At 44.9% G+C, this 15,722-nt stretch overlaps 1 protein-coding gene across 4 annotated transcripts in view; it reads right to left on the reverse strand.

The window, feature by feature from the left end:
• The window catches only part of RCOR1 (REST corepressor 1), a 105,721-nt gene that overhangs the window by 18,866 nt on the left and 71,133 nt on the right, over positions 1–15,722 (reverse strand). For 3 of the 4 annotated variants that reach the window (XM_023537104.1, XM_023537102.1, XM_023537103.1), the window contains one exon: positions 21–73. In XM_023537104.1, coding sequence (XP_023392872.1) covers positions 21–73 — 53 coding nt within the window. Of the gene's footprint in view, positions 1–20; positions 74–9,639; positions 9,646–15,722 lie in introns of those variants that run through there. The other variant, XM_023537105.1, reaches the window with a different exon arrangement.

The raw sequence follows: 15,722 nt of genomic DNA on the forward strand, positions 1-15,722 counted from the left end.
AAAGAAAGCCACGTCCTTACCTGTTCCATATTGTACCCATGCTTCTCTTTGGCAATGGCAATGTATTCGTCCACTGAAAAACAAGACAAGAGGCCAGTGAACAACCGCGGGCAGAGCGCAGTCTGTGAGCGCTGGACTCGTGGGCGGCGTGAGCGTGCTTCAGGCCGCCAGGCACCAGATAAACATTAGGAAGCAGACGGTCACAAAACAGAATCGGATAATACGATCCCACTGTGGATCTTACAAACACACGTCTCACAGAGAAATGGCTGAAAATATACTCAAATAAACAGTACTTATCTCTGGATGGCGAGATCATCATTTTTTTTTTAAAAAACTTGGTTCTACTTAAATTTTCTATAATACACAAGTATTTCATTGGTGCTCTGAAAAATATTTAGAAGTAAAAAATATTAAACTGAGGTTCGTTTTTAGTCTCAGCCGAGGCTGAAGAACAAACAACCTATTGTTATGTTTAAAAAATCTAAGAGATAAATTACATGAACCAATGTCTGGTATTTGCTTTCAAACTCAACACAAGATGGTAAGTGCCAGCTTCCAAGCACTAAGGAAACACCCAGGAAAACTGACTCAATCCCCAGAAGCTGTCACCCCCAAAGATGAATCTATTCCCACTCTACATTTTCTAGTCTTCTTTCCAGAAAAATGAGTTACTGTTAATGGACAGCACTTCTTTATATTCATGGATGATTTTTCTTTATAAAAAGTACAGAATAACACGAACTAAAAAAAAAAAAAAAAAGTCAAATAGCATAAAATTAGATGAAACAGTTATTCGCACTAGCCCCTGGTGCCTCTCTCCCCCAGATCTTACGCTTCACAGGGCTGAAAACGGGCTCCGAGAGGTTCGTGTGCCCAGCTACACAGACAGGTCACAGCAGACACCTAATAAAAGTCAGGGCTTCTAAGTGTCAGTCCGCTATTCGATCACGCCACAACCATCGTTCCTAATTGTGGTAAAACTGACAACCAAGTTAGGAAAAAGAAACCAATTTGAAAAAATATTTCACTTTTATTAGCATATATTCTAATACTAGGGGGAAAAGATTTTCCACTGATAAAAAAAGGCAACTTAATTCGAATAGTAACTACATACAGTGCAACTCAATATTAACTTCCATATTGAGGCACTCATTCGTTTTCTATTTCCTTTTTTAACATTTAAGGTACTTACAAACCGACTGGTTACTTTGCTCAGAATGTAGTAAAATTCCAGTTTACCCGAGAGTCGGCAAATGCCAAACCAAATGACTTTGGTGTGTCACAAAAGCTGAAACTGGTGATTTTAAAAACCGGGAAGGACGTTACTCCAAAGTGTGTCCCTTGCTTTTTACTTCACAATAGGGTAGACTGTGCCAAATATGGGAAAATTGCTCTAAGGGTCTTAAAAAAAAAAGAAAAAAAACTACCGTGAGGCGAGGCTGCACGAACAGGTGGTTCCGCACACCTGGCCAGAGCTCTGTTGGACGGGTGGCACTCGGCCTGGAGGGGACCTAGACAGCAATGGCAGCACATGGGGGCGGTGGGGGGATGACGACTTCGGTTCAGATGATCAAAACTGGGTAGTGGGAATGTTCGGGTCTAGAATGCCGCAGGGGGAGAGGGACCGACAGTGACTCGAGGGTCGACCCCGGAGCAGGTCTGCTTCACAGGTGTCTTTTCTCGACGCCGGGTGAGGAGGGAACAGTGCATGAATCCCACATGTCTGCTACGCAGTCTCAGATCTGCGAGGCCACAGCTCTCCTGATACAGTTATCTGCCCGAACCAAGTCGGAGCGTGTGCCACGTACACGGCCACCAGCTGGTCTCGTGCTCTCTAGGCAAATGTGAGGGCTGAGCGCGTGCTGCCCCGGGAGCCTGTCCTGCCCGCGGCTCGGGCAGGTGGCCTCTGCGCTAGCTGCGCTGCTGCATCAGTAACAGAGGCTATTAAGCTGTCCCTGATGTCAACAACCAGAATTAGCTAAAAGATTTAGCTGAAAATTTCAGAGAAACAAAAGCATTCTTTGAATGTACGGTTGTCATTTGCTCTCCTGTGTAACATAAACACTGGCTGGCGCTGGAGACGCTGCAGCCGTGGATCCTGACAGTGGTGGCCGAGGCCACTGTGATATTTACCACGACGCACGCGGCCAGGCGTGCTGGCTAAGGCCGCCTTTAAAACCACACGGCTTTTAGATTTTCCTCGAGACCATGCTGAAGACTCAACCCTAAAGCAAACGAGACACTATCACAGCTACTTCCATGTCACCTGGAATGTCCACCAGGCAGGCACCTGGAAGGTGTGATGAAGTAGGTGACTGTACGGGGAACCTGGCAACTTGTGACACTATCAAAAACACCACCTTTCACTCTTTTCATTGTCCCCATGTCCCACACAGATAGACAAACACTTGCCGAGCGATGCTGGGGTGCTGGGGTGCTGCGGGATGCACAATTCGACACTTCGGGTTCTTTTCCAGCCGCATAACGGCAGCACGCGAGGTGAGTGGGGGGTGGGTAAGAAAACCGCGGCCCCGTCTGAATGAGGGGCACAGGCACGGCGGTACCTCTCAGGCTGCCTTCCCTTCCGCAGCCCCTGGACAGTCCAGGAAGGAGCTCTGCCCAGGAGGGCCGGGTTATCAACTAACTGTGAAAGCGACACCCCTACTCCTCACGGAATGTTCTGGACTACGGTCAATTCACAATGAATACTGCCATCTGTACAAATAATGCTGGTGACAGGCCTTGCCTCGTCCTTCGCTGCATAGTCCTGAGCGCTTATTCCCTTTAACAATCAGAGGGACCTGGCCAGCGGTCACACTTTCTGGAACCTCTGATGCTTCCCCAGCACCTACCTTGCTCCTTGACAGAGCATGCCAGGAGCTGCTGATGGGACATGGTGAAAATGGAAAGTGTGCCTTGTCCAAAACCTCCCACGTGATTCCCTTAAGCTAAAATGAGCTTTCGACCTAAGAAAATAAAATCCACTCCGAATAGCCCTCATGAAAAACAAAGGGTGACCAGACGCTTAGGGTGGCGGGTAAGGAAGAAACGAGAAAGCAAGAGGAACACAAACCACTTGGAACAAATGGCTTAGAAACACAGATAACAAAAGCCCGGACCCCGAACGCATCTCCGGCAACAGCGATCCTGACGCGGCCTCTGACAGACGAAAGGTGAGTCGTCTGCTCTGGGGGCGAGCAGCGGCGCAGGCAGTGAGTGTCGCTAGGGGAGCTGCGGTCAGGGCCAGGGGCAAAGTCCGCTGCCTGAGGAAGTGCCAGGACATCTCCCCGGGCCAGGCCTGGGCCTCTGCGCCCACAGGCCCTCCCCAGTGCACAGGGGACAGCACCAGGGAGCCATCTGGGTGCCAGAAGAATCAGAAGAATCGGTCACCGAATCAAGTGTGCTCTGCTTCAAAAACAATCTAAATCATCACATAATGAAGTATTTTTAAAAACTTGAAAATTCTTATGGAAACAAGAACTGTCCACTTAAATTATGATGGATAAAGATATGCATCATGGATAAAGAAGGCATCACCAATTCTTTAAGAAATATCTAGACTGTACAGAGCGCTGGCTTCTTCTGACGAGAACTTACCATTATGGAAAGCACAGGTGAGTAAGTGTGTTTTCAGGGTAACACCACCTTAAAGGTAGAGTGTGAGACTCATCAAGAAAATCTACAAAATTCCTAAAGCCTAATCAAACATTTATTGAGCTACCCTTACTGTGTACAGAACATCGGAGCAAATGGCAGGCCAAAACACAAAAGAAAAATGAACTTATTTCCTGCAGTAGCTTGAAACAACAGAAACCAAACAGGCAACAGAAGAAAAACATAAATATATAAAATAATAGTCTAGAAGTAGGATAGCATGGGGATGCAAAATTATCAGTAAGTAACGATGATGATATATCAAGAAAAGGTTTCTAAAGATTCAACGGTTATATTGATAAAGTAACAACTGTACTTTAACATGTAAGAATTTATGATGTGCCAGCCAGCGTTCTAAGCTTTATAAGGATTATGGTTTTAATAGCCTCCAATAATTATATCATCACTCTCATTCACAAATGAAGAAACTAGGGGTCAGAGAAGTTACATAATTTGGCCAGGGTCACAAGGCTGGTAAGCAGCAGAAAAAGGACTTACATAAACGCAGAGTGTGTGACTCCAGGGCCTCTATACGTTACCCTCGCTCTCGAGTTAAGGAGACAGATGAGAACGTTCTGCATGACAGAGAGAGCCGAGCAAGGCTAATCAGCACAGACTATCTACGCTGGACGAGTTAAGAAAACAGAACTGTGGCCGATGGAGGAAATGATGGAAACACAGTACAAGTAAACGGCTGGCTTGTACCAGGCTTCATCTGTTTCCACGTCTCAATGCCATGAACTACCTGCCCTCATACCTCTAATAACAGTCTTAAATTCAACTGCAAAAAGGGGGAAGAAAGCAGATGTAAACTGCCACAGTAACCTTAACTCACCCATCCCACCCCCTAGGCGCTGATAGTCAAAACGCCCTGTGAGCTTGCGTATTCTATGCAGAGCAAGAGGCTGACACCATAAGGTGGGCTGAGGACAAAGCCAGAGCCTTAATACAGCTTTTAAAATTTTACTATCATAACATTTGGAGCTGCATTAGGTACTGCAAAGGAAATTCATTTCTCTCTTGTAACTCAAACTGAGCATGCCAAACTTTCTCTGAGAATATAAAAACAAATATCGTGGGCTCTCCTTGTATTATTAAAATGAGAAATGAGTTATCACTGTAACAATCAAAACGAGCTGAAATTATGAGAGTAGAGCAATTATGCCCCCTGGTGGACACAGATATTGTTACACTTAACGTTTCAATGATCCCTCTGAATATCCAGGGAAAAAAGGGCACAAGAAACAAGACAAGCCAGAGACTCTACAAGAGTAAAAGAAAACGAACCAGTCCTTCCTACTAAGTAATAAAATGCACTTTCTTTATGAACATGCTATTTCTTAATGTAGTTTTGTTAAAATCCCAGTTTACAGAAAAAGCTCCGCCCACCCTCTGACACTCTCGTAAATACTACAAAATCCAACCCAGTCTCATAGATGACGATCTGATCAAGAGGAAATAAGAAATATGAGAACCCTACCACGCCACGCATTTAAGTCAGCTTCTGGCTTCTATTCCCACCCAAGCTGCACCTGTGTCCCTCCCCCGTCCAGCATCAGTTTGCGTGACCTCAGATCAGTTCTGCCCCTCCGTCCTGTGCCTCAGTCTCCACATCAGTCCAAGAAGGGACAGTTAGGACTTGAAAGTGTCTTCTAGGGCTAACACTGTAGGAGTCATTGTTTAAACATTTTAATGTTAAGTTTAATTTTTGGGTGTGCGCTGCATTTCAAGAATCTTCCACTAAAAGGATCAGAGCATCCCTTCACCCACCTCTACTCCAGGACGCGCACATCTGTGCTTCGTCCAGAAAGGCACAGGTGGACCTCCTGCATGTTGTGACTCATCAAAACAGCTCTCTTTCTCCTGGAGAATGCCCGAAGCCCCTGGGCGAGACGACACCCCATCCCCCTGGTCTCTTTCACTTCAAGTCAACTGACTTGATGACTGAGTCCCTAAGTGGGCAACTGTTTACTCAAAATAACTTCAGTGGCTCTCACCTATGTTCTGCTTTGTACAATGAGCTGAAGAAAGGAACCATGCTCAAAACAGTCTGAACCTCTTCTAATAAGTAAAGACGACATCTTCTTGACATTAAAAGAGAGAGGGGGAAAAAAAAGGCTGACACTTTGTTCACCCACAGCCTGCGAACAGACTGGCAGGAAGGACCTTGGCTTCATCAGGAACTGGCAGACCAGAGCCATTTTCTCACCTATAAACAAGAACGCTACCGTTAAGGTATCCTGCTCGTTAAGGTATCCTGCTCGACCCTTCGCAAAGCAGCAGGAGTCGAAACATACACGCGTAAAGTACCATTAAAGTTAACTCCTTCATGAACACTCGTGAGATGCAACTAGCCGTAAGAGGAGCGGCTCAGAACCACAGAATCAGTCCAGCAAGACAGAGCACCCCAGGGCTTGCAGTCCGTGAAGGCAGGGTCCAATTCTGCAGCTCCTGGCCCTGGCCGGTGGAGACCAGCTGATGGACATCTTCAAAATACTAGCTCTCGGGCTCCACTCTGTTTTGTATGTCCATGTGTGTAAACATGTACACATGTTTGTGTGTATACATGTGCATGGGTGTATGTGTAAGTTATTGTTATATAATATGACGTGCACAGAGAAAAGCTCACATATGAGGGCACGGCTTGGTAAATTTTCAGAAAAGGAAACACCTAGATCAAGACAAGAACCAACTGTACTCTAAGATGTTTTTATAATGCTCCCAGATATTTATGACAGGCCAGTTTGGGAACTCAATGTATTAGAGCATAATATTAACGTGTGGAGACCATGGGTAAAAAGCACTCATCACATTTCCCATTTTAAACATCATCTCGACGAACACCGAATTTGAAGGTTCTGGTGTTAAAAAGATTATGACAATATCAAAACCACACAAACAAGAAGAAATACATTTTGAGGTTTCTGAATTTGTGAGTGTGAATTTCAGTCACTCAAAAAAACTTTCCTTTCAGTGACTAAAGTTCTTTTTTAAATTATCAATTTTAAGTCCGTCTCCTGCTGAGGGGTTATGGGCAGGGGAGGAAGGAGACAGAAGGATTTAAAAGCCTGCAAATCCTAGTGGCTCCTTATACCTTCCTCTCAATACATCTCATCGATACACGAGGGCCCAGGAAAGAGGGATCTCAAACGGGATCTCAGAGCCACTGGAGGGTCACAGGAAGTGCCCGAGGATCTGACGAGGCTCTGCCCACCGCAAACTTTCACAAGTCACTTCCCCTTTGGGGGCCTCGCTCTCTTTAGCTCTGAAAATGGAAGCTGCACCGCACGGTGGCGCAGTGCGGGCGGCACGGTTCCCACTGTCAGTGCGACCATTCTCAACGCCTGTTTCTTGGGAGGGGAGGAGGTCTTTATCTAGTAAAGAAATCTGAGCTTTCAAAGTGGTTGCAGAAGAGTGATGTTTTATAATCAACTAATGTGCTTTACAATTAATTATTCCTCACTGATTCAATAACGCTTTTGGCCCTACTGTGTGCCCAGTACTGCTTATACAGCCATGATTAGAACAGTCTCTGCCTTCATAGACCTCAAAGTCTGGCTAATTAATTACACAAATAATCCCGACTGTCTTAAGTGCCAGCAAAAAAGAATGCACTTAACTGGGAAACGTGATCCGCAGAATCAAGAAAGACTTTCTTTTCTACTGGAAAAGATCGTTATAAATTTCTGCTGACTCATGTGTTGCTTACTCATGTGTTATAGTAAAGAAAAACTGAAAAAATATAGATGTTCAAGAATAGGGACATAGTTAAATAAAGCTATACGACAGGATATTAGTCAGGACCAAAACTCAGTTTAATTTTTAATCACAGGGAAATTAAAGTTCAAAGACTATTGTATCCAGTATGATTCATTTGTGCTTAGAATCACAGTGCACATGAGCACAGAGAAACAACATGAAAGCAAAATGTTAATAGTGGTCATCTCCATGCATTGGAGATGAAATTTTAAGCTATTTTTAAAGATAAAAACAAGCCTATGTATATAGGTAATTTCTTTTCTGAGCCCTTGAGAACACCATACATCACGACACTGTCATTGTATTAAATAATCGGCTCATGTTTCCAACAGCAGGTGCGCATGTTCTTACCCAGCCGCAAAGCGGCGCACTTAACACTGAGGCAGTAGCCGGTGTCTGCATCCAGTCTAGACAACTGAGCTAAAAATGTGCTTGGTATCTACTGAAGAATTTTAAAGTAAATCTCAGTTACTTCACCTCTATATACATATCGATATGCATCTTTTAAAAATGTGGGCATATTTTTTACAGAACCAGAATGTCATTATCATACCTAACAAAAATAGCAAAATTCCTTGGTATGAAACACGCTATACATATTGTATTGTCTAAAATGTAGAAGTCCGACAATATCAATTATTGGAGAGGACGTGGAGCACATAAACTCTGCATTTTACTGGTAGCAGTATACACCAGTTTGACCACTTTGGAAAATAATTTGGCACTGATCTCTCAGAGCTGAATATCTACATTCCCGATGGATATCAAGAAACAGGTCAAAAGATGTTCCCGGTAGTATAGCTGTGGTAGTGAAAAGTGAAACAAATGTCTATGAGGACAAAAAAGGATAAATTATGATAACAAAATGAAATTTTTTAAGTTTAAAAGGATGAAGATAAGACTCACTGATATGATTAAAGGGTAAAGTAATCCTTGATTTTAATGGAGTGCTTCCGCTACTGTGTAAATTTAGCTCTATGTCTTTTCCAGTAAGTTTTGTAAAGCACTTACGAGAATAAAAATGATAAAAATAATTTTCGCACACTAAAAAAACATAATTTTAATCACAAGCTTTGAGCTTCTTTGATAGTCATTTATATGTATAAAAAGTTGAAAACTAATGCCAATATTAGCTTATCCTATCCTTAGCCTTAGTCAAAGAACAGGTGAGAATTCGAGGTACACTCTCCCTCCTGTCAATCAAACAGGGCAACTTTAGACCAGCGGTGCCCAACCTTTGTGGCACCAGGACCTGGTGCTCCTGTGAGAATCTAATGTCTGATGACCTGAGGTGGAGCTGAGGAGGTGACACCAGCGCTGGGGAGCCGCTGCAGATACCGCTGAAGCTTCTCTCGCGGGCCTGCCGCTCACTTCCTGCCGTGCGGCCCAGGTCCTAACAGGCCACCGGCCAGTACCGGCCCACAGCCCAGGGATTGGGGACCCCTGCGTTAGACTGGAAGTTAGACTGTAAGCTACACTGGAGAGGGACTCAGACTGTCACTCTAGCGTTCTTCTAGGTCCCGGCACATACGTGGCCTCACGAATCTCCCGAGTGAGTGAATGGTAACCACAAGGTGAGTGGCAAAGAAGGAACCGGGAGAGGAGTCCCAGCGACCCCAGGTGCAGAACAAACGGCCCCAAGGGCTGCATTTGCCAATTTCCTACAGGAACGTCCACACCCCCAGCATTTTCTCACTCAGCAGACGAGTTCACGCACGGTACAGATGCCAGCAGAGGATAGAGGGAGAGCTGAGCGGACGCGGCTCGCGGCTCGCCGGCTCCCAGCACAGTGGAGAGTCGCCGAGCACGCGCCACGGGTCAGTGGAATGAAGGCCATGAGGAGGTAACGCGTGCTGGTCTCTGCCGTACCGTGAGGTCCCCGAAGGCCTCTCTGGTAGTGACACTTAAGTGGCAACCAGGAGGAACTGAATGAGTGAGCCGTGTGGACACGCGGGAAGAGAACCCCAGATAAAGGGAGCAGGTTTCGGATGAGGTCGGGAGGGCGGAGCGAGGTCAAACTGCACAGGGCCTCATGGCCGCCGGCAGGTCCCTCGGCCCCCATTGACAGTGGGCTGGAAGCCACTGGGGCACTCTGAAGAGACACTCCTGACACTGACTGCCGTTATAGGAAAGTCTAGACGTTTACCACTGATTTGAAACTGTCACACACCACACAATCCTGAAAACGTGTACTGAAGTCTAACGTGCTCATGCAGCGACAACTTTTGCTTTTGACACAATTTGAAACTCTATGTCTAGCATGTTAGGTTATTTTGTTCTTTAGTTAATAGACATCCAGCTTAAAAAATCATCCCGCTCGATTGTCTTGGGCACAGCTAATGAGTTCCGCTTTTGTCTATTTTAACACTGAGATCTGCGCTTACCATTGTACCAGTTTCTCATCTTTACAAAATAAAACACCGCAATCAGACTTAACTAACTGCAAAAGCATTGATTATATAACCTATAAAACAGGTAACGCATGCCGAGGGAGACCGTCTGCCTCCGGGTGCCGAGTCACCTTGCTAATCTCCCTCTGTGCCTAAGGTGACCCCATCGAGTGCAGGAAGTTTGCTGCTTAGGGTCGGATCCCGTGGGCGGGGTGAGGCCCTAACACGGGCTTCCCCACTAGCTCCACTTCATCTCTTTCAAACTCTACCTTAAAAAGAATCAAACAATAAAAAGTCACTTTTAGAGTATTCCTTCTCTTCTCAAACTCCCCTCTAAGAATTCTCGCAGGCCACCTTTTTGGTACCTCTGACTGCACTTGCTCTGGTAAACGTCTTCCCTTAAGACAGGAAAGTGAGCCAGACCGGGAACCAGGACCGGCCCAGTTCCACACACACTTCTGTCGACGACGAGATTACCTAGTCAAAAACCCTCTGGCGACTTCCTGTTACTAACATGTCCACTTCGTTTTGCTAACCTCCGACGGCTTCTCTACATAAAACCCAAACTTTTAAGAAGTTTTATTGCTTCTCGAGTCCCCCAGGACACCACGTGTCACAGCCAAGCAGGTCTCCAAAATAAGGCCCGCGCTTCCGCTCTACGCCCTCGCACTGTCGAACGCGAACACTACGCTCCCGTCTGCGTGGAATGCGCTGCGCCCTCGCGCAGCCCGCTCTCGTTCATTCCTCAACACGTCACTCAAATGGCAACTGCTTCCAACACTCCCTTGGTTCCTACCCAGGAAAACGCCACCCTTTCTACGGCCCCGAGGGGTGCAACGGGGCACAAAGTACACAGGAGACGCTCGATACTAGAACAGTATTAGAACCCACTGTCTGCTTCTCCAACTAGTGAACACTTGTGGCTTCTCTCGCTATCGGCCCACGCTCCAGATTCCACACGATTCAGCCTCACTCCCTCCTGATGCCCACGTCACTGTCTCGTCCAGCAGTTTTCCACAATCATTTTGTACACTATTTAAAGCCTACTGTTCTCATCTATGCTACTTGAAATTATTTACATTTCCTCTACATGAAATGTGTCTCTACAAGGCACATTTTCCAGGAACATCCCAAAGGTTGTATTTCTTGTTAAAGTTTTACTTCGACCCGGCCCACAGCGAGCAGTGTAACATCAATGATGCTGTAGGTTGTTAATCACGGTTCATCAGATGAAGCAGCACATGACGGCAGGCGCGTGTCACCACGACACTGGAGCCAGAGCCCTCGCCAGGCTTCTGCCTGGCAGTGGGGCCTGAGGCGTCTGACTTGACTTCTCCGGAGCTCGGTTTTTACACTTGAAAAGCAAGTGCTGATCTAGAGGAAACACATATAAATCATTTGTTTACATGTTCATTTCCCCCTTTCTCCACTAGAATCGAAGCTCCTGAATCGCTCACGCACGGGACACTTTCAGGCAACTAAGCTGCGCAATCAAAACATGAATGAAACCAATTCTCACTAAATACACTCAGATGACGCTGAGATACTTTTGGAGAGAACTTGATACCAAGTCTAAGATTCACCAGAAGAATAAATATATGAGCCAGGGGTGAAGTTACTGGGATTTACCGAATCCAGCAATTCCACTTCTGGGCGTATACCCAAAAGAACGGAAAGCAGGGTCTCACAGCAGCACTATTCACGACAGCCGAAATGCGGAAAACATCGAAGTATCCACTGACAGCTGAATGGTAGACAAAATGCCGTATACAGCCACATGATGGAATATTTTTCAGTCTTAAAAATGAAGGAAATTGTGACATGTTAACAACATGGATGAAACTTGAGGGCATTATGCTAAGTGAAATAAACCAGTCACACACACACAAACATAACCCCTCAAATACTGTATGATTCAACTTAAACGAAATACCTAGAGTAGTCAAATCATTGAGTCAAAAAGTGACATGGTGGCTGCCAGGCACTGGGGGAGGGGAAAGCGTAGAGCTGCTGAACGGGGAGAGTCTCCATTTTGTGAGATGAAGGGCTCTGGAAGCTGGCTGCACGGCAGCACGAACCTAAGAACACTGAGCCACGCACTTAAGAATGGTCAAGGTGGACCGTGGTCTGTCTTCCCAAGGATGCCATACAAATGGAATCACGTGGTATACTACCGTCAGGGACGGGCTGCGTCACCAGGCCTGGGACTGAGCGTCGTCCAAGCTGTGGCACACACCAGCAGCCCCTTCCTTTTTGCTGCCAGGGGGTGCTCCGCCATGTTGGGATACCGCAGTCGATCTGTCTGCTCACCTGTCGAGGGATATTTGTGTTGATTCCACTTTTTGGCTGTTACAAATATTTATGTAAGAAAAACGGTTAAGATGGTAAATTTTATGTTGTTTATTTTGCCACAAATAAAAATAATTTTTAAAACAATTTTATAAGAAAGAACACAGTGCTAGGGAAGTTTTGGAAAATAGGCACACACACTCATACAACTCTTTACATGAAACATGGGAAAAAAATCTATAAAATTTAAAATGTATGTACTATTTGATCTATCAACCCCAACTCAGTGATGTTCTCTGCAGCAGTGTTTAGAAATGCTTAAACTATGAAACACCCACATATGACCATTTAAAAAAGATATGTTTATGTTTACAGAGACTAACAGACATCCAGGAAATTCACGTAACAGCGGTTAACTTGGGAGATGGAGCACATTTTTTGCTATTTTATTTTATTTAGTGTGTATGTATTCCTTTTTAGTATAAAAGAAAATAAGTCATGCACCTATCAGTAGCCAAAATCCAGAACACGGACACCGCCACGCGCCGGCGAGGCTGTGCGGCAGCGGGGCCGTCATTCGCGGCTGGAGGGAACGCACGTGGTGCAGCCGCTTCGGAAGACAGCTTTGAAGTCTCTCACAGAACTAAAGGTGCTTTTAAGCACACAATCCGGCAAGCCCGCTCCTTGGTGTTTATCCAAAGGAGTTGAAAACTTATGTCCACATAAAAACCTGCACACAGATGTTTACTGCAGCTTTACTCATAATTGCAAAAACCTGGAAGCAACCAAGATGCCTTCATTTGGAGAACACATAAACGGTGGTCCATCCAGATAATGGAAAATTATTCAGCACTAAAAAGAAAATGACTTATCAAATCATGAAAAGACATGGAGGAACCTCAAACGTACATTACTACTAAGTCAAGAAAGCCATCTGAAAAAGACTATACGACTGTATAATGCCAAGTACATGACATTCTGAAATAGGCAAAATTATGGAGACAGTAAAAAGATCAGTGGTGGCCAAGAGTTAGGGGGCTGGGCGCGACGCACAGGCAGAGAGCACTGAGATTCAGTATGATACTATGGTGGTGGTACGTGTCATTTACATGTGTCAAAACCTAGAGAATATACAACGCAAGAGTGAACCCTAATGTCAACTGCAGCCACTGAGGGATAATGGCCTATCAGTGTAGGTTCACTGACTGTAACTAATGTGCCAGTCTGTGAGGGATGTCCACAGTCGGGGACGCGGGTATATGGGACATCTCTACACTTTTGGCTCAATTTAACTGTGAACCTAAAATTGCTCTAAAAATTAACTCTATTAAAAAAAAGAAAAAGAAAAACATAAATATTGTATTTTGTTCCTTGTCCTAGGAACTAGGGGTTTATCCTAAAGAAATAAGAATGTTCACTATAGCTTTTTTTTTTTTTAAAAAGGAAGAACTGAAAGATTTCAAATATCGACCAACAGGAAATTTTGCTGTAAAAAAAAAAAAAAGATTAAATTATGATACGCCCAGGTTTGTTAGTTAAAAACTGGGTAATTGTAAAGGTGCTGATAGAACCAAGTCCCACACATACTGATAAGAGCAAACTGCTGAACAGCTCAGATTGTGATAAAACTTTTTCATATTAATATACATAAAAATATCGGAAAGCATATATGTCGTAAGCAGTGACTATAAGGCTTTAACGGTCCACATTATGCATTCTATATTGCTTGAACTTACTACAACAGCATTTGTTATTATAACCACAAAATAATTACGTGAACATGCAGTTACAGGGAAACCAGGGGCCCACAGGCGTCCTGACACGGGGCTGTCTACCTGCTGGAAACCCACGCACGTTCCAAAACCCCAAAGTCTGCGTGAAGTCAGAACCAGCGCTGGGCAACCGGCACTGCCACGGGCTTTCAAAACAAAAAGAGGCAAGCAGAAAAGGTGGAAAAGCTTCTTTTTCACCTACACACTGGGGGAAATGACAGATGGCAAAGATCCAACCGTGTGAGCTCGTCTGCATTAACACTGTACTTACATTTCAAGGCCTACAACTAGACGAGTCATGGAGTGTGGTTCCAGAGCCTCGCACGCTGGCGCCTGCTGCAGGGAACCACACTCACACTGGGGCAGGAAAGCCGATTCCTGTCAGCCCACCATTCCATCCCTAGGGATCTAGCCTAAGAAATCACTAAAAACACAGCAAAAAACAACAAAAAGAGGTCAAAGCTCTATGGTTCGTTCAGTCCTTCGCTCAGCCTTCTTTTATAGAAGCAACACAGTAGGTACTATCTAAGCTTTCAATAGAATAATGGTTAGATACACGGACAGATCCATGTGACACACTATAAAAATGCGCACAACGTGGGAAACGTTCTGGAAGGTCAACGTTCAGGAAGACAACACGCAGACAGGTACAGCAGGCCCTCAGATAACCTCGTCTTGTAACGCTGAGGAGAAAATGCAGATGGGCTCCCGGCCGGGGCCTCTGTCCGTGGAGGGAGCACGGTCTCCCCAGCCTTGTGCATTTTCCCTCCCCCATCACAGCAGTGTGCTCACGAGGTGAATGGCGCATCTGCATTGTCCCAGTGTGGGTGGCGGTGCATGGCCCTGAGATGGAAGGGCGTCCTGTCTAGGGTGGTCCCACCTTGTGCCCTGAGCCGCCAGGGACAGGCTCCAGCTACCTGTGACCCTGACCTGAGGTGGGTGAGCTGATCTTATTTGTTTTTATTCATCTTTCCTCAATGTCTGTAGAGCTCACGTGTATTTCAATGTTTACTATTAGAAGTGTTTGGGGTCATTTAGAAGTTTGGTGGTGTCTTTGTGACCAGAAATATGCCGTAGGAACTTAACTCTTGTCTGTACCAGTCAGCCCAGGATGCAACTGGTTACATGTTGTTTTGCTTATAGTCGCAGTTTCTAAGAACTTACTGATGACGTCAAGTGAGGATTTGCTGTACACACCCACGTATACAGAAATACCCTCAGCTCACCTACATAAATATGCATGGAGGAAGGACAAGGATTGGAAAATCATCCCAAACTATTTAACAGTTAACTCTGGATAATGGCTTAATGAGTCAAGTGTTTCTTTATACTTTTCTGTGTCTTTTGAACTTTCAGCAATATATAAATGATACTTGTAGACTGGTTTTTAAAGTTTAAAGTTTTAACCAATATGCGCAGGGCTTACTTTAAAACTGCAAGTTTATTTTAAGCAATACCAGTATTTAAAAATCTATTAACTTTTTATTCTGCTCTTTTCTTCTAGGTCTAGAAAAAAATAAGATAACATTAAAATTAAATTCTGACTTCAAAGATGCCAACGGGTAATACAATAGCAGGAGGCACTAACGCAATCGTGAACTGTAATAACAGGACAGTAGTTGAAACGAAGAGAAGACTGAAGATTAATTAACTCGACTCGAGAGACGCGTTTAGAACATGAAGCAAGGGGAAGAGTCTGCGAACATGGACACTACTCGCGGCTCTACCACTGGTGCCCCGTGGCAGCATCGCAGCCCGCTCTGAATTGTGAAATGCTATCAATAAAACGGGGACAAAAATTTCCTCTCGGTTACTGTAAAAACTGAATATCGGAGCACAGAGCATTTTAATCCAG

The sequence above is a fragment of the Pteropus vampyrus genome, unplaced genomic scaffold (assembly GCF_000151845.1).
Source record: "Pteropus vampyrus isolate Shadow unplaced genomic scaffold, Pvam_2.0 Scaffold178, whole genome shotgun sequence".
Lineage (NCBI taxonomy): Eukaryota > Metazoa > Chordata > Mammalia > Chiroptera > Pteropodidae > Pteropus > Pteropus vampyrus.